The sequence below is a fragment of the Perca flavescens genome, chromosome 19, assembly GCF_004354835.1.
Source record: "Perca flavescens isolate YP-PL-M2 chromosome 19, PFLA_1.0, whole genome shotgun sequence".
Taxonomy (NCBI): Eukaryota; Metazoa; Chordata; class Actinopteri; order Perciformes; family Percidae; genus Perca; species Perca flavescens.
The window spans coordinates 20,683,549-20,703,816 of record NC_041349.1 but is presented as its reverse complement, the minus strand read 5'-3'; the positions used below and the strand labels follow the sequence as shown (position 1 = coordinate 20,703,816).

At 40.2% G+C, this 20,268-nt stretch overlaps 1 protein-coding gene across 10 annotated transcripts in view; it reads left to right on the top strand.

The window, feature by feature from the left end:
* The window catches only part of LOC114574022 (adhesion G protein-coupled receptor L3), a 219,952-nt gene that overhangs the window by 186,123 nt on the left and 13,561 nt on the right, over positions 1-20,268 (top strand). For all 10 annotated transcript variants that reach the window (XM_028606304.1, XM_028606305.1, XM_028606303.1 and 7 more), the window contains 4 exons: positions 4,123-4,332; positions 7,099-7,319; positions 12,048-12,114; positions 13,878-13,969. In XM_028606304.1, the coding sequence (XP_028462105.1) occupies positions 4,123-4,332; positions 7,099-7,319; positions 12,048-12,114; positions 13,878-13,969 (590 nt within the window). The remainder of the gene's footprint in view (positions 1-4,122; positions 4,333-7,098; positions 7,320-12,047; positions 12,115-13,877; positions 13,970-20,268) is intronic.

Here is a 20,268-nt window from a genome sequence, read left to right as displayed (position 1 = left end):
TGTGTATTTCATGATGTTACATACAGTATAAGCATGGTACTGTACACACAGCTAGAAAGATGGTTCAGAATAAATCTATTTATACGTTTAAGGCACAGACAGAGAAGATGGAGACCACGTTAACTGCCATAGCATCTGAAAGGTGTGCTTGGGCGTTTTATCATTGTTATTGTAGCTTAGAACACAGTGTGACATTAGGTGCATGTGCTGAATGTCAACTCCCGCCATGCAAGTTGGAATTTCTCCCCCAGCCCTTTTAAATGTGACAAATTTGCCAAGACCCCTGATTCATATGCCCTCTCTGCAACTGTTCCTCATCCCTGTGCACATCGTAAATCCATGGTCATATCGTAGGTGAACTTGTCACATGACTCCCTGCAGTGGGCCACTACCCGTTAGCGCAACGGTCTGCCCTGCCTGGCCATATTTCATGAGTCAAAGCCCAGCTCTGGAGGCATATAGGGAGATTTATGCATTTTAATTGGATTGGCTTCGTGGCCCCATGCTGAGAGCGGTTCTTTGGGGTATAAAGGATTGACGTTCTCTTCACCACTTCACCCTCTTACGCATTTCAGAGAACGAGTTCCCGGAGATATTGGCTTTAAACACAGAACTTTATGATATTCATGTCCGTATGATGTGAGGTGTCAGGTGGCATTGCCAGATCGACCAGTGCGCGATGCAAAAGGCTAGTTGCCACGTCTGCTCCTCCTCGTCACACTGCCCAAGTGCCTGGAAACCGTATTTTGTGCTGAATGCGAGCAGATCAGGGACAAAGCCAATCTCCTCAGGCATCCGTCTGAAATGAAAAATATGTGTGTTTAAGAAAAAGGAGAAAAATGTAGGAGAGAAAGATTGGAAGACAAATAGAATGTGCACAAATGTACCTTGCCTCGCTAAGTGACATGGACGCTGTATGACTCGGCCGCCCATTTCAGAGCAAATTACGTCTGCCCACTTTAGAGACCCCTAGACTGATTCCCATCATCTTTTCGGTGTGAGGTTAGGTGCAGAGGCATTGCAGATCACATCATTTGCCATCCTGCCTGGGCAGAGCCCCCAGTAACAGGAAACTTTTCAGCAGAGACATTGTGGCCGTTTCAGCCATCATACACCTCCAAGAACAAAGAAATCATTCCTCAGTAAATCCATCACCTAGGTGTAGATACACTCTGCACCCTTCTGTCTCTGTTTCTATAGCTCTGTGTCTTTTTCTCCCTTCCTCTGTTGCCTTTTCTTTCTCTCTGACCTGGCCCCTTTCCAACTGAAGGTGAGATTGTGATTGATAGAGCCTGCAGACCTTAGGGTCCCCTCACAATGCGCCACAGCTAGTACCACCCACCACATCGGTGCCTTTGTAATGCAGCAGACTGAAAACTGACTCATGTGTCACATGCACCACACACCTACAGAGCATGCAAGCACAAACATCGACATCTGTTGCCACCCACTGCTTATGCACCCCTCCAAAGTAAGGATCCTTAATTTCATACAGACTGACACAGATACACACACACACACACACGTCTACTCTATATAACATCTTGCTAGCCCCCCACCCCCCCCCCTCCAACATATACACAACGGCTCATCAGGCAGGAAAATCAAAAGAGCGCTCCCCCTAGACTCAAGGAGCACTGCGGCTGTTATTGTACCAGAGCCCCTTAATGATCAGCATCTGTTCCCCTCTCTGCTAGCGTTAGCTGAGCTGCCACTAAACAAGGCTTTTGTGCAATACTTTATCCCCCAAGTTTCCTCACTCTAACTTGACTTGACTTGGGGGGGGGGGGGACAAGCACCCGTGGATGTTGAATGTCTCTCTCTCCCTGCCTCTGAAAATACTGCTGACTGTGGTTAAAATATAATCTAAAGAGGTGCTTGTTTGAGAGACATATTAGACATATGCTATGCTTTTCCGGCATTATTTCTCCACGTAAGCAAATATTTTCTTGGGTTTGTATACGCTATCCTATCCTAACCTGTACGTTGTCGTTTAAAATGTTAAGAATTATTTGCTGGAGGCCAAGACTGCATACACACCGTTGATATCGAACCTTACTCTTAAGTCCAGTAGTTAATATACATTGTCAGTCCTTGACATATAGACAGTCAAAAGGAGTTTAGCTTAGCGTTCACCTGTGCTGTATTTTAACTGCCTGTCAATGCTAATCAACTGTCTACATTTAAGAACATGTAACGTAGTCATCTGTGCTAAAATAATGCCTGTTTGATCTTAATTAGCATTCAGACGTTGCCGTCATGTCAAAACTGAAAAGTTCTACCCAGGTAGTACTTGGGTCCCAGCAGGGATGACAGTCAGTTGTGTGGAGGTTGGCAGATTTCTTTAAAATTACACCCCCCCCTCCCCTCCTCTACTTTTTTCCTCCCTTTTTTAAATCAATGCCCAACAGGCTGAAAGAGAGAAGCATCCCTTTGGGAAATTAAGAAGCTTTAAAAGCTGACCAGAGTGCCTGCATACAGTAATTATCTCTCTGATGCCCATCTCTATGTTTCACATATAGAAGACACGTATTTAATGCCTGTGTTATATTTTGGAATCCTGTCTTGGCAAGTCTTTTCTTCCCCACTGGTAGCATGATAAGAAATAGTCAGATGACAGTGCAGTCGCTAATGACAGATGTGAATTGTACAGGGAATCTGTGCATCTGCTTCGCTGACATGTGCTTGTGCAATGTTAAATCTTTTAGAGTCAGATGTACTCCCCACAGCCGTGTCAGATGAATCAAGTACCCCTTCATCCACACCACCTGCCATGTTCCACGTGTTCTTTTGAATTGATTTTTAACTAGATATTTAATTGTAATGAGTTTATATGGGTATACCCAATATTTTTAAACAATTGAACTGTCAATCATTGCATGTGCACTAGGCTACTACTTGGAGCAGCAGTAGCTGTAGAAGTAGTAGTTTCTTTTAACTTAATTGTTTTCAACCATTTATCCATTTTCTTTTAGCTATCTGTTTATCTGTTACCTTTAGCTAACTATTTAAACTGTTTAGCAATTACTTTTAGCTGTTTTCAACTGTTTATCTGTTACTTTTAGCTATTTTAACAAATTATTGATTTCATTGCAGTATTATTACAGCAAACCGTTACAACTGCTCTGCCCGCATGCATGTGGATTTTAAAAGTGTAATCTCTATTTCATCACTATCAGTTGAGCTACTCCTCAATATTTCCATGTACCCTGTGCCTGTGGGGTACAAGAGCTCCTGTTTGGGAACCACTGTTTTAGAGGATTTCCATGAAGTTTGCTGATCAAGCAAGAAAGGCACCTATTGCACATTCCTAATTAAGCTCCAATTCTACAGGGCCATAGTTTTACCCTTGTCAGGTTCTTGGCAGAATGTTGCTTCTAATGTCTTTGTTTTCACGTGTTTAAGGCCACAGAAGTCAGTCATTCTGCAGATGCTGCTGTTTAAAGGGTGTCTTTCCCCACATCTGTCCAAGTATCCCTATGTGCACTTGTCTTTTATGGACTGATGTAAATTCTCTTTCATGTCTGCGCTGGACTCACTGTTGATCCTTATCTCTCCTGCAAAGCCACACATTTATTGTCAGCAAAAGGCTTTTTAGTGCCCAAAATTGGCTGTGGTGGCAAATTACTATTTGAAAAGAGAAAATTATTGAAAAGCAACAGTGGACGTTATTGTCCATGTTGCGGTTTGATTGTATTCCTGTTGTGTTGGTCTTAGACACCTGCCGCCCTCTGGACTGCTCACTTTGTTCCACTTTGTTGCCTGACCAAAATGAAACAATAGGGGGGCATTTTAGATTGATTCACACTAACAAATTTATGATTCATATCTGCCACCTGTGGCTTGCTGTGTAGTGGTTTATTGGACAGTTGAATAAAAGCATTTTCCTCAAAAAAATTATTAATAATGAAAATAAAAGCTGACAGAATGGTCACTTTTTCATTTTTTTGTTTTTGTTTTGTTTTTACAAATGAATCCCAACATGACATACAACTTGTGAAATACCAAAATGTGGTTCTGGGTACAATAATAAGAAAATTATTTTTCAAAGTTCTTTTCTGACATTATGTCAAGCAACAATGGGTTGGATGTTGTTGACCACTTTCTCTCATCATCTTACAGAACACAGACCCTGTTCATGACATGCTTCTTGATGTCATTACTTGGGTTGGCATCCTCCTGTCGCTGGTGTGCCTGCTCATCAGCCTCTTCACCTTCTGCTTCTTCCGCGGCCTCCAGAGTGATCGCAACACCATCCATAAGAACCTCTGCATCAGCCTGTTCATCGCCGAGTCCCTGTTCCTTGTGGGGATCAATCGGGGTGACCAGCCGGTAAGACTGCCACTGATAGATACGTATTGATTTATTTAGTACCATTGCATTGAGCATGCTGCACAAAGTACTGCAAAACAGGGAAAACCATTGAAGAGAAAAAACTAACTAATAATAGAATCATCAGTTGAAAATGCATTATGCTGTAATAGAAATAAAACCGAAAGAGGGTAATAGAATAGTACAGTGTTTTTGGAAAATTATTATTATTATTATATCATGTTTATTACCTTTCTTGCTAAGATTTGGATAAAAAAAAAAAAATATATATATATATATACCATTCTCCACTCTGTATGGTAAATATGTAGCTGGAGTGTCTACACCTGGGTAAAAAGCTTAGCTTAGCATAAAGACTGGAAACATGGGGGAATAGCTAGCATGCCTCTGTCCAAAAGTAATAAAATCGGCCTACTGCTTACTGTTCCCGGACAAGAAATAATCTTGCACATAACCCGTTAAACATTAAATTGTTGTGTTTACACTATTTATGCTTAACTAAGTTAACTTGCTGCTGGCTCCAGCTACACGCAGTATTTACTGTTCAGACCTTAGAGTGCGATCAAGCTTCACATCTAACTCTTGGCAAGAAAAAACGAATATGAGTGCGTTTGTTTAATTGCAGAATATAAACAATGAGGGTTGAACCAAGTTAATCTGCAGTCTGAAATGTTGACTTGAAACTAATTTCATTAGGTAATCTGATGTGTTTGAAGATGCCAACAATGTAGTGACGTTAAAGTACAAAAACATGACATATTTGGCTAATATGGAAATAATATTGTATTGCTTTTAAACCATGTAAACACAGATCATTAAGGGGTGCATTACTAGTGTCAATAAATGAAGACATGTTACTCTCTTTGCACCTATCACAAAAAAAATCTTGAATCACAGATATTGTTGGAAATCTTTTTGCAAATATATAGTCCCTTGGGGTTGCTAGAAGGGCTCCCTGGAAGTTTTGTATTAACCTCCCATGAGGAGTGTTCGCCATATTCTCTTCTCTAGATTTAAGAGCCTAGAATCTGTTTGAGAAAATGTAATCTTAGGTGTCCTGCTGTGCTGGGAGTGCTACTTGCCAGAGAGTGCCTGTGACCTTGAACTTTTTTTGATTCTGCCTGGCTCACTGAGACCGGATACTCAAAGAAAATAGTTGGATGCTCTTTATTCAACAAACCTCTTGGTCCCCTGGTTGCACAGAAGCAAACACATACTTGAAATCACTCTCACATACGCTGTCCTAAACACACACCTGCCAACTCACTGTCACATCCTAATGTCTAGATCACTCTTATACCGCACATACTGACATAAATGTATCCGTTCACTCCCCAACCACCTCCTGCAGTTTTCCAATTTGTCAACACTTCAAATTAATCTGGGTTAAGCTGTTCAATACACTTAAGTGTCTTCTACTATAATAACTGTAGTTTGGATGGCATTACTTTTCCTGTAAGAGCTCAGCTGTGGTAGCAGGTGGAGGCATGCTGTCACTACACAGTCCTCTTCAAGTGTGTGTGCTCAACTTTCACTGTAGACAAATGCGGAGTCATTACATGTATACAGGATGGCGGAGGGCTTTATTCCACCCACAGCTTCTTGCAATCATGCCATTTTGGCTTGCTAATGAGGCAGAGTACACAGTAAGTTTTGCTCTCTGAGGGAGAAAAAAAAAGCTGGAGTGATTGTCTGAGCACAGTATGAAATGATCCCTGTGTCTGTGAATTTATAATGGTGCCAGAGAGTGGAATATATCGCATTACTAATCGTCTTGTTAATAATTTTAGTTATTTCGAAATTTTAAATCATTGTTCATAGCATATTATCCCAAGCATACCAACAGTTCACAAATGTGTCATAATTGCAAGTAAATTATGATTAATAGAAATACAAAATTTGATATGCTATCAAATCACACTCACTTCAAATATCACCATAACTATCAGAACCAATACTCACGGGCCACAGTTTAGCCGCAAAGCTACTTCCCTGTGAAGTTGAAGATAATGCTTCGGCCCTACACCTTTCCCTTCCATAACATTTTATGGGTGTAATTCACAGCGCGGTTCTAAGATCCCTCTCCTGGACTGCAATTAATGTCCACTCAACCTTTTAGTTATTTAACTGAATCCATTTCAGTGACAAACTATGCTAGTTATGTTCAAATGTGCCAATAATTAGATCAATCCATGTAAGTACTTTCTCTCATTATTGTAAGAAAGTGTGTGGGCACATGCATACATGCGGATTGACAGTCTGCTGTGTTCAGGTCTTGCCTGTATGAATCTCTGTCAGCTCAGGAAGTGTGTAACTACATTATGTGCTCGCACCTGGCCACCGTATCAAATGCAATGAGCTCCAAATGGCTCTTGGACTGTTGACTTTGCTTCTTCATATCGCTCTCTTTTAGCCATGCCAGCTACAGCAAACAAGACCACATGGGTTATGTAGCTGCGGTGTTCTTCTGCCAGTCACTACAGGCAAACATCCAATCACTTCAGCCAAACAAAGCTTAGCAATGCTAATTGTTGGTAAGACACAAACATGCAGAGGTCAGCAAATGCTGCTCGGTTACAGTCACTCGGATGACATACTTTGCAAGTCATATTATGCCCTCTAGCAAGGTATTTCATCTTTCAGGAAATCACTGAAATGCCCAAAACTGATTTGATTTGAGTGTGTTTTCAACTGAATACTCACATCTCCCTTCTTTTTTTATCTCCCTCATTTATGTTCGTGTCTGCCATTATAAACCCTTGCCAGATTGCTTGTGCTGTCTTCGCTGCCCTGCTCCACTTCTTCTTCCTGGCAGCGTTCACATGGATGTTCCTGGAGGGCGTGCAGCTCTACATCATGCTGGTGGAGGTGTTTGAGAGCGAGCACTCACGTCGACGCTACTTCTACATGGTGGGATACGGCGTTCCCGCGCTAATTGTGGCGGTTTCTGCTGCAGTGGACTACCGCAGTTACGGCACCGATCGAGTGTGAGTACATGTGGAGCAAGCTTGTGAGCACCTTAGGGTTTAACAATCTTTCTGAATGCTGCAGAAGAATTGGCTTTCCTTTCTGCATGTAATACACGAAAGATCATACGAGACAATCAGTTATACAAAATAATTGTTTTGACTTTATTTTTGCAAGAGTAGAAATGCCTGCTTTATTAACTGGAGGTTGAAAGATGTGGGTGTTTTCCAGCCAGAGAGGGTCTATCGAAAGACGCTATCAAATTGCATTATGGGAAGTGTAGGATCCTGGGTTTCGGGGATCAAACCACTAACCCTACCCTAACCAATCTGCTGTACCGACTGAGATACAGTCGCCGGCTACCATTTCTGCCTGTTAGCGTTACTGGAATTAACAGTTAAATTTGCCAAATATGTTGACATGGATACCAAAGAAAACAATCAAATGTTGATATTTCATCTAATGAAATGAAAATAATACTTTCACAGTTTTGGAAAATTATGTAGAATCTGGGGATTGAGTCTACACCCTGATCTGGTGGGTTTTAGTGGGGAAACCAGGAGGCCCAAAAAAACATTAGGTTTTCTTTGGTTAAACATTAACCCCACCATTCTGTGTGTTTCTGCAGCCACACAGAAACCCTGCTAACAAAACCGTGTTACACTGTTTGTGTTGCTTTTTTAAAAGGGGCTTCAACAATCTCGCAGATTACGCTCCAATAGCTATTGCTCATCATCAACTTTTAATGAAGCAGAACGGTTACTCATGCTGCATACACTTCCCTACTGCTGAATTGACATGGTTTTTGACAGTGAAAAATGCTAACTTCCAAAGATAGTATTGCTGGATGAAGGGCAGGATGTTGCGGTTATTGTCTTCAGCATTTTAGGATGCGCAAATCATAGCACGTGCTTGGAGAGATTTAGAGAAGCGAATGAGGGAGAGTGAGTATGAACAGGGAGATGGAGAGTGAAAGAGAGAGAAAGAGACAGGAGATTAACAAAAAGATGGTCAGCTACAGAGACTACCTTTTTTGTATTTCCTATCGAGGCTACATACCGTAAATTGAAATTAAAAAGTGGTCTATAAAGCAGTGTAATGCCAAGCAGTGGATCGCCCTCCATTACTCTCTGTTAATCTCAAACCCATCTAAAAATAATGAAGACCAGCATCAGCAGTTTGCTTCCAAGATGTTTATCATATATGGCACACACACATTGCCACACACAACGCAACTGGTAGACAGTGCATTTGTAGATTGGCGGAGCCATAGTTCTTGGTGATGGATGAGGTGATAGCTGCCACTGCCTGAGCCTTGGCATCATGTGAATAATTAAAGCCTGCCACCGGTGGAACAATTATTCGCAGCCATTGAAGGATGAGGGAAGGGACAAGACGTGACACGTGGTGAATAGCAAAAGGTGGGGGAAGGCACGTAGTCCTGCCGCAAATTGATTTGGGGACCATGGCAGCGTTATGGTCTCACGTTGAGCAGAAATATCGAACAAGTTGCTGTCAAGGGTGAGTCAGGTTTAGTTGATGGCTGAAGCTATGTCCCAGTGGCTCATAATAACTGAGCACTTTAAAAAGGCTGCAGCAGCCTGTAGGTCGGCAAGCTTGTGAAGTCACCTGACCAAGATCAAATAGGAATCCCTGAACCCAGGAAAGTAAAGTACGACTTCCATTCAGTACCTCTGAATGATTACGTTAAATGTGCCCTTGAGCAGGGCACTTTACTCTTCTTGAGTCCAGTGGTCAGCAAAACAAGGATGCGATCCTGTGTAATTTCTCCAGTTTAATGAAAGTAATACATCAAACCTCCTTTAAACTCGAGATAGAATTACTTTTTTTACTTTCAGTTATCTAGTTGGTGTTACATTAGTCCTTTCCATTAAGCATGCAAACATGGTGGGTATTGTCAAAGACCCCCTTTGAAGTAATTTTTGTAAATAATGCTTTATGTTTACATTTAGTGTCTCACCAAAACAAACATTTTTCTTTGGATGGGAATATATTGAAACCTTTTCGGTTTACTTGTAGCTATTCACTTTTATCTTAACACCACAATAGTTGTGGGTGTGACTATGTAGCTTTTATTTTTATTTATTTATTTTTGCTTGTCATCAGACCCATGCATTAGAGAATTTGAATTTTTTTGTAAAAAATAAGACTGTGATACATAAAATCAAGAAAATTCAACAAAAATGTCAGGAGGTGTCCATGCTAGTCTTTATTTAAGGGAGCTTGTTTCTCTCATAATCATATTTGATTTTTATTTTTGCATTGATAACTTGCAAAAACAAAACAAGCTATAATATGGTTTTCTCAAGGGCAGTTGTGTGGGCTGCTCTACTTGTGAGCGTTATACTGTAAGGTACACAAGCTAGCAAGGCTACCAAAAGGTAGCCCTCTGCTGTCTCCCAATGTCATGTGACATTGCCTTGTACGTGTAGCTGCCCCTTTAGAGTCTTGCCCTAACATTTTTCTTTCTTCTCTTCTGCCTTTTGCTGGCCTATTGCTGCAGAATGTCTTTATGGATTATTTGCTTAAAACCATTTACAGCAATTTGTATTACATACATACAAACATAATTGGTACATGCTTATCAGAACCATAGCACCAAGCTTCACAGAATACCTTAAACAAATGTTACCAAACACCATGCACAAGTCTTAAAAGTCATAGCTTTGGGCAAAATGTGCTCTAGGACTTCAGAATGAATCAAAAAGCAGTTTCTCTCCTCCAGTTATTTCACATTGCTTCACTCACTCTCTTGGTCATCAGCTCACTGTCACGGCAATGATATGACAAGCTCTGTTGCAAAGACGTCTTTGCAGATTAAGCTGCCATGGCTCAAAGGACGGCCTGTCTCAGAGTTGCAGAATGGTGCCACGAATGCCAGGATACTGTTGGCATGAGCACAGCTTGTGTTTTGACTGGCACATGTTTATGGTTTTTATTGCTTGGTTACTAATGAAATTGTACACAAAGTAACATACCAGGAGGGGAGATGAAACTAAACGTGCTCCAAAAGCCAAGCACAACCATGACACCAGTGGAGAAGTGGAGCTAGAGGAGGTAGTAAAAAGAAAAGACAGCCCGCAGTTCCCAACGCCCACCACGTCTTTAAATCTTTCTATGATCTGAAGGAGAAGAAGAAAAAAAACAATAGAACATTCAGCATAATTTATAACCGTTCGGAGCATGTGCTTTGATGAGCTGCCAGAGTTCTGTGTACGTTGTGCATCTTTTGTTTGCGCTTTATGCATGCATATGTGTTTTTCTGTGTTGCCTCCTCTCATCCAGTGATATCAGTGAGGGGGAGACATATCAAGTCCCAGGAACAACAAAGGAGCAGTCAATGTTTGTCCCATCACTTCTTATATAGTGTTCTCTCTTGTTTGACTGCAAGTTCTTTGGTGACAAAAAGTGAAACATGTACGATCTTGTCTACTAGTTGAGGTTTTTAGCTGAATTTTCAATTTTCTTGTTATATTGCTGTAATTATTGTTTTTCTTCCAAAAGAATGGGACCACAATAGCATTCATCATATCATGGATCCTTGTATATTGTTTTGTTTTGCTATGAAAATAGGTTTTGTGGAAGAAAAGACACCTAACTTTTCATCAGGAATCATATTTTAAAGCAGTGTGCCATATTTAGAGAAATATATATTGGCTAGAATAGAATCCCCAGTGGTGTGTACCTCTAAGTGTGTGCCCCATGCGCTTCCATTTGCCTTAAAATGCTATTGAATTAAAGCTAATACTTAAAGCCACTTCCATTTTCCCCCTGTCAGCCTGAATGACAACACGCCGTATGAACTGTCCAGTGGCCAAAAATGGAGGCTTCTATCTGCTGCAGCAGCGGAGATTAAAAGATTAATAATTCAACCACAGGTCATGAATCATGTTTTTTTTTTTTTTTTTTTTTACCATTTCCAAGGAGCACTGCCACCTTCCACTGGCCCTGTTGCTTCTGGTCTGTATTGAGTTTTACTCGGTGAAGAAGAATTGACTATCCCTCCTGTTTTGATATGAAGTGTGAGGTCAGGAGAGCGTGTTATTTAATTATTGATTGATTATGATTATTATGATTATGATTATACAGCAATCCTAGAGAGTAATCGCAGTTAACATGAACATGTAGGACACTTTGTTGAGTGCTCGAGGACTGTGTGTGTCCATGTCTGTCAGGGTTAAGGTCAATCCAATTCCTGTGGAGTGATACAGCTAGGATTCAATTGAGACCTAATCAAATCATCCATAAATTATCATCTGTAATGGTAATTTCCTACCTTAACCCAATAAATTGAAACAGAAGGGAAGTACAGTAAAGTCTGGTCACTCCAGCATACATCCTTTACAGTTTTAGATACACCCCACCCCTGTTATTTCTTTAACTTTGATAGTACACCTGTTTGGCAATGAAAGCCCATCATTATTGCTGTCATTGACACTGAAAGCACCCTTTTTCTCAAAATTCCTACTGATGGCCATAATTCTTTAAAACCCTTGTGGCAATCTATGTTTTGAAGTGCCTATTCCTCTGTCACTCCAGCCTCCTACTTGATGTATACCCTCTAAGCAGGAGTATAAAGCTATAACCTCAAATCTTTTCTCTCTCTCTCTCTCTCTCTCTCTCTCTCTCTCTCTCTCTTTTCTCCCCCTCACTTCCTTTACTCATACTAAACCTTTCTCTCTCACTTCATATCCCTCTTTCCTCTCACTCAATCTCTTTCATTGCAGTTGCTGGCTTCGCCTGGACACCTACTTCATTTGGAGTTTCATAGGACCAGCAACCTTGATAATTATGGTAAGCTCCACCCGCCCCACGGTCATTAACCCTACTTAGCCTGCGGGTCGTCGCTTCAATGGTCCACCGAGATCCCTTTTTCTAGCTCCTATTCACCCTCTTTTCTCTGCCCTGTTGAGCATATATGCCACCGCCAGGCACGGAGCCGTCTAGAAAAACAAATGAGGGTTGTAAAGAATATATTGCACTTTGTCAACCCGCTACAGTCACCAGCTGAGACATATTTTGGGGGGTAGAGGAGGGGGAGGAAGTGAGACAGAGAGAAAGAGAGTGAACTCTGCTCAGTATGCAGTGTTTGAGTAATCCGCACTGCGATTATGATTGATTTTGTTCCCGTTCCAACTCGTACTCCAGTACCTTTTTCCATCTCCTCCTCGCAGGCACACAGACAGCTCTGGGTTCAGAAACACAAGCATTATGCAAGGAGGACACACGCTTACTTTCTGTGTCTCTCCCAACTAGGACAGCCCCAATTTTCTGATAAAATATCTAATTTTATTTTATTGATCCAGCTGCTTTAAATCCGGATGTCAGAATGATGTTCATCTAAGTATTTAATCTAATGCCAAGCTGTAAATATTGCTGTGCCACAAGAGATGTGCTCCTAATTTTCCAAGACACCAGTCAGCCATAAATATTTGGAATCAGTAAATCAACAAATAATAATCCTCAACTACTACAAATGGAATGATACTTCTGGAATCTGGAATTCCGACAACTTTTAACACAACTCTTACTGCCCAGCTCCATACTAAATCCAAACATGCATAATGCACTTTCACACTCCAGTTTGGTGCAATCACTCACAATGCATCTCTGACTCGCCCCTTTCTCTCTTAGATTTATAAATGAGAATATCTATGTTGGAAAGAAGGCTAGAGCTTAGATCCAATTGCTCCCCTGGTTATTTGGTTAGGGTCTGGGCAAAGATGCATTTGGAGCAGTTAAAAATGGCCTTTTATAATATGCAACTCGTATTAGCTTGATGTTAACTGTAAACATCAGTAAAATAAAAGAAAGCTTACTATTTGCATGTCATTCTGAAAATCCTCCCATGCCGTGACCAAATTTGGTGTGTGTGTCATTATCTATATTTGTGATTACTGACTCACAGAGAAAAAGAAAATAATGAGATACACCAGAGTGGATCTGTTAAATGTTACTTTTTTATATTCAGCCGTTTTTTCTGACCAAATACAGTGCGTTTGGCAAACTTAGGTAGTACTCCACTTGCAGGGAGCAGAAAGGTAAATTAAAAATGTGTCCTTTTTATGGCAAATCTATTAGGGCACATCATAGTTTTAATGAAACTATATCCCACACATTAAAGGCTGTCATTGCATGTGATATACTGTAGCAGGGAACATGATGGTATAAATGCTGAAAGTTCTTAAAGCATTTCAGAAAATTTCAATCAATGCCAAATGTTTTAGTTTTTTTTCTAGATGTAGAAACTGTAAAAGAAAACAAAAGCAGTGGCAGTTATTCCCTGTGTTGTCTCTAAGTGTGAATAAGTCAGATAGAAAGGCTCCCTCACACAAGTATGCAGCTGTCTTCTCTAACTGTTCCCTGTTTAGTCTGTATACCACCACACAGGTGTCACTGGATTTTGTGCTCTGTTTGGCAAAGTGGAAAACCAAGTCTGGCTGCAGCGTTCCAGCTCTGTGCTACAAAGTGCTCTGATTTAAAATGAATGGAAGTGAAACAGGACACATACAACCTCTCTCTCTCTCTCTCTCTCGGAATCTCTGTCTTTCTCTCAGCTCAATGTGATCTTCCTGGGCATCGCTCTCTACAAGATGTTCCATCACACGGCCATCTTGAAACCAGACTCCGGTTGCCTGGACAACATCAAGTAAGAGCACTCAGATCACACAGATATCCATTCAGGGTTTCAAAATGCAGAAATAGCACTCCCTGTGACGTTTTGTTACAAATGGAAAGACTGTTTCAATGGGGCTGTGACAGGCTCGCTTCCACCAAATGCTTTCTGACGTCTGAATGGTATCTAATGCAACTCAGTTTTGAACCGACATTTCCTTCAGTTTAATCAACTCCTGGTTAAAGAGGGACGTTTGGTTGTTACTCCCGAGCAATTAATTTTTTCTCGCCTCCCCCTTTGATATTTTGAAACCTTATTAAAAGCACATAAGGTTGTGAACACCCAACCCAAGGGTCTGGGGGTCCGAGTCTGCAAGGTAAGCACCTCCTATTATACTGAAAGGTTGTGTCAGGCAGGGTTCACATCAAACAGGTATTCTGTTGAGTCTCTCCATCATTATCTAAAGAACATTGTTGTCTGCACGGGAAAAGGCCAGGAGACAATCTGACAAACCTGGCCTGGTGTTATCTTGGTGTCAACATGCTGCCAATGAATATTCATATTGTGTGTGTGTGTGTGTGTGTGTGTGTGTGTGTGTGTGTGTGTGTGTGTGTGTGTGTGTGTTTGAGTCTGCTTGTCTGCCTATGTCTGGCTGCTTTCAGATAAAAATGCTTAGGGACAATAATGGTTATGAAAGTCAGATTTAAACTTTCTTTGTGTTTCCAGGTTTGCTAGTAAAAGTTTAAACTTACCGTATTTAATTCCGTTTTGCTAAAGTAAGCTTCAGCTATTAAAATGTTTCTATTAAAGTTTCAGATAAAATATGGTATCGGGCCATCTCTAGTTATAACCATAGACTGTATATAAAGATTGGGCAATTGGGTTATAGCTAGAGAATTGTGAAACTGGGAGTGTTGACACAGCCATCAATTTTAGCCATTTTGAGTGTGTTTTGGTGTTTTGGACTGGTTTTTTTTTTGTTTGTTTTTTTGACCGAACACTTTGAATATTGGTACACATGGCTTTTCCTATGCCATTACTATCCTATGAAAACACTGTTAGAACTCTGTTCAGTGTGGATTCTGATCAGCAGCAGATCTGGTATTAGAAACCAACACAATTGAGTGTCAGATGCATGTGCACGTTGTACAAACTAATACACAACCCCAATCTCAAACATTCGCTCATGAATTACACACAAGTGGTTCAAACACTGGCGGAAATAAAAGGCAGACCACCTGCAGCCCCTTGACTAGCTCTCTTGCTTATATACTGTTTGGAAATATATTGCTTAGCAGAGCACTATGATACAGCTCCAGAACAGCAGGTACATTGAGCAACTGATCTAAATTACTGTATTACTTTTCTAGATCACCTGTTTTCTATCCATTTCTGTATGTTACCCTTATTTGGTACCGCAAGAGGCATTGCACATTTACTACTGCTGGAGTTCTCAGTGTCTTATGATTTATTACACTGGCCTCCCACACTATACCAAACAACTGACCTCCTCACCCCAAAGTCATACTGACTTGGAAAACAGTCCAGTGTTTCAGATGACCATTGAAAAAATGGTATGAACCTCATTCATCTGACACAGTTTTTAAGTCAAGACCCTCAACACACGACTGCCCAGATTCAGAAGCCAAACATAGCCAGGGTTCTTCTGTTTCATCATAAGCAAGCAGTAATAGGGTTCGGTTTTTAACATGGAAAACATTTATTTGATCCTTGTTTCTCTTAAAGGAACACAGCGACTTATTGGGACTTTAGCTTATTCACCGTAACCCCCAGAGTTAGACAAGTCAATACATACCCTTCTTATCTCTGCGCGTGTTGTAACTCAATAACAAGGTCACTATGCTTTTACTATCTAGTAATTGTTGACTCTATTACTCCAACTCTGAGCGAACTCCAGGTGAACTCTCTGCTCCTCATCACAGGGCTTCAGGTGCTGCTAGCAAATCACTCATATAATATAATATAGTTCCCAGTATGTATACGGCTAGAAGATGGCTGTGTCTCATGTGACCTTGTTATTTGTACACCCTGTGACTCTACAAATCACAACATGTAAACAGGAACATGTTGGCGTTATTTTGTCGCTTATTCGGAGCAGTAGGCTAGTTGGAACCGGTTACCTCCCAGGATCTGTGCTAGGCTTAGCTAGCGATGGGGGCGTCAGACAGAGTTACAACACACACGGAGATGAGAAGGGTACGTATCGACTTGTCTAACTCTGGGGGTTACTGTGAATAAGCTATAAGTCGGCGTTCCTTTAACACAGTAAAATATCAAAGCCAGATGTTTGTCCAATTTGGTGTAGCATTCAATGTACTGTAGTTCTTACTATTATAACTGAGTCAGTCAGATCCATTATTGCCTTCCTTTCCTTTTCCTTGAGTTATCAAGGTGAACTGGTTTAATGATGATACCACGGGTTAATTAAGTCAATTTAGCTCAGTTTAATGAGGCGTGTCTTGTTTTTTTCTTATCTTTGTGCCATTTGATTCCTCTTTATGGTTTGATGTCATGTTTTATGTTCAGATTTCATCATGCTGCCTTGTTTTAATATGAATGTTTCATATTTTTCGCTGTGTATCTCTTTCTCCCTCCCTTCTTCTCTTCTTTTGATTAGCACTCACATCCTGCTCTTTTATTTTTGTCTTAGGCTGTGTTTATCTTTAACATCTTCCTGTATTTCATCTTCCATTTTTCTTTTCCTCTTCATTTTAGCTACCGTTATTATGATGGATGTGTTATTGTAGAATGGCACTGGTAAGATGCAACATTTCTCAGTAGAGGATGTAGAATAGAATTGATGTTGTATTTGATGTGTTTTTTCCCCTCCTCACCCCGTAATGGAGACAGCCGCTGCCACTGCCCTGTGATTCATGGATTACAACATGACTTTTGCCGCATTGTGACTTTAAATACCAAACTTGCTTCTGAATGAGTCATATTTACAACATGATGGACTGGACATATAAAAAATAAATAAAATTTGACTTGCGTAGCTTCCTCGCCATGCAGATAAGAAACTGAACTCAAAACTTAAATGAAATATTCTAACAATAATTTCAAAGATAAAAACGGTCAATGCCAACATCTAAGACTTTGAACTATTGATGTCTTAAACACTTTTGAAGCATACCTTTGGTTGAATAATTAACATCCTGTCAAGTTGATCACAGAACTTCCTCTTTTCCTCCCAGAACAGGTTGAATTGACCTATTGCAATCTCATATATAAATGATATGGAACATTTCAATGAATGGCATCTCTACAAATTAAGCCTTTTTAATGGAAATTGGTGGTAATTTGATGCCACAGTCTGAAGTACTTCTCTGTTTAACATTGCTCATTTTTGACATTTCTTTTCAACAATTAGCACAATAACGCTTCTCTGTCTGTTTTGTGCTTCGAAAGCCTCAAAGTGCTCTGCTACTGCCCTCTTAGAGATGGATAGTATATCTGTATATGCCACAACCATTCAAATGAAAATGGCTTTCTGACAAGCACATTAGAGCTGAAGTACTTACTGTATCCTGCTTAGATGCTATATTCAATGTTTTCATTCATTCATCAATACAAATTGTGTTCCTAAATGACCTGATTTGCCTTGCCAAATACTACACTAAACGTAAACTATTTTGAGCTTAATGATGCCAGAAATATGAACAGAAAGTTTGGTATCTGTTATTGTATTTGTAGCATTCAGGCATGCAACACTCAGGACAGGATAAAACCCAAATGAAATGCACCCTTTTCATTTGTAAGTGAGCTGTTATACTTTTCAGTGACTGTTATGCAGTCTCTGAAGTTTTGCCTCAAGGCTCCTACCATGCAGCTCTCAAATTCATCCCCTTTTTTTTATCTGATAACTCCAGAAGAAGATAAGCCGTGTGCGATATGAGTCGTAGCCTCTTCATATCCTGTCCTCTTAGACGCATTTTTTTATGACCTCTTGTGTCTCTATCATAAACCGCTCGTCGAACAAAACTGCCACTAGTTAGAGGACAATATTTAGTTCTCTTTGTGCCCACTGCTTGTGTTTCTGTGTCCATTTCGGGGGCAGTCGCCTTGATGAAGTACCTCTCCCGCCAGGTCATTAAGACAGCCCTGGGAAAATTATGTTTAATGGTTGCCCTGGTGAATTCATAAATCATTTATTTTGCCGCACACCTGGCCCATTTATAACAGCTTAAATGTGAAGGTCTGCCAGTGTTTATGAGGGTAGCTAGATACTTCAGTGAACCAGATAATTATGGTTATCACAGGTACATCACGAACAAATCCCTTCCCAAAATGTATGAATGTCTGGCCTTGATGTTTGGATGAGGATTCTGTGAATGGAGCTTTAATCTCCACAGCCAAAACAAGCCATCTTCCTTGTTGGTGTATTGTTTCCTTCTTAATGTCTAAATTTGTACACTGTATGTATGGCCACACATTTTGGATTACACCCCTCCATCTCTTTGTTATGTGACTTGATTTATTTCTGCCTGTTTTCTCTTGTTGTTTTGTTCTTGTCATTTCGCTCAGCTATCAGGATTATGAACCTAAGATCAAGTAAGACAAAATTAGAAGGGCCCTTTTTCCCTTTTTCCGCCATCTTTCATTTTCTCCTCCAAATGAACAAATCTGCACTCAAATCCATCTAGGTGCCTCTCTGAATCATTAACATGATTTATTGTGGAGTACTCAGTCATGTTGAAGGCGGCATTAGTGTGCACACAGCACTCCTGTCTTAGATATACATGGCCCACAGATGTGACAAGCAAGATTAGTTCTAAATGGCACCTGTTTCTTCAAAGTGCATTCTATAGAAATATTAGTACTGTAATGTAGATATGGCACTCAGATTTGTCACTTGTCAGTCCTTTTTTGCCCTAACTGCATCCGATTTGGAAATATGAATGACATAGTTAGCTATAAGCAATGGATACATTATTGAAATACCTGAAATTTATAGATAAATGGTTGAAGCAGTTAGCTAAAAGTAATGAATAAACCATTATTAATCTGATTTATAGCAGAATAAGTTAATATTTCTGGACTTGTTGAGTGCCTGTCAGTCACTATTTTGATGTACACTTTCTAGTTAATAAGCCTTAGAATAACCACATTTGCAGTTATAAATAACATCCACAAGTAACAAAAAAGGTGCACTCCTTAGAAAACACTTAACCAGGTTAAGACTGAAATGTTGCATGAAATAAATTAGTGGTAAGCAAGACAGCGTGCATGAGTTTTCCCCCTGCTGTGAAATGTAACCATAACCAGCCATGATTCTGATCTACCACATCGTGTTGTTCATAGCAGCTGTAGGCTGACATCTTAAGAATGCCTCCACCTCTCAACATCTCTGCTAACTCGGATTGCATAAACCTAGTAGCTAGAATACCGAGATTTAACCAACCACTCAGGTACACAACGGCAGAGAAGTTTTTAGACATTGAGGTATTGTTCACGAAATACTGTGCTTTGACAATGTGTGCCACTCAAATTAGAGGCTGCAGAGGGAAAACAAAATTGCCTCCTTCAAATGGCTGTGAAATGATTTAATCAACTCAGGGAAGAACTTCATACATGCAGACTGCTGTCGATGACAGATGCTGGCAAGAATCAGATATTAATCTTCACTCCGCCTCATCTACTGCGCCACACAGGGAGTCACCAAAATACCAAAAGGGTGCAGGGGAATAAAATGTGCCACTTCTCTGCATAGTGTGCCCGCATGAAGGTAGAGCCCTTCATTCTTAATGGACTCTGTGTTTTCAAGGGCATTTATCTCAGTCCAACCTTTCAGTTTGAGTAAGAGTTTACAAGACACTTATCCCACGTCTCGGGTAATAGAATTCATCATACAATGTACTCATGTAAATAGTCTTCTAATGCCAATGCCATATTTGTTACCGTACCATTTATACAGACCCCCAATTTTTGTATATATGAATCTGCAGTTTTATGGTAATCTATGGCTTTTCAAATAGTCAATGGCATCGCTGGAAAGAGTGAAAATAAAGAAAAGGAACAAGTAGCAAAGACAAGGACGGAAACAGAAAATGAAGATTAAATCCATTGTCATTTCTCATCAATTTACTTCCCCTCTTCATTGTTGTGCCTTTTCTCCCTCTCATAGGAAAACCTTGATAACTGTGAATTAAATAATACCATGAACTGCTCATTTTTTGAATATTGTTTTTTTAATTCAGTGGTAGCACCTACTTCAGTTATGGCTTTTAACCTCCATTTATTCTCAAAAAAACATTGTATTGGTACAATTTACACTGCTTCTCATAAATTCAAAACTAGTTTGAAAGCACTTC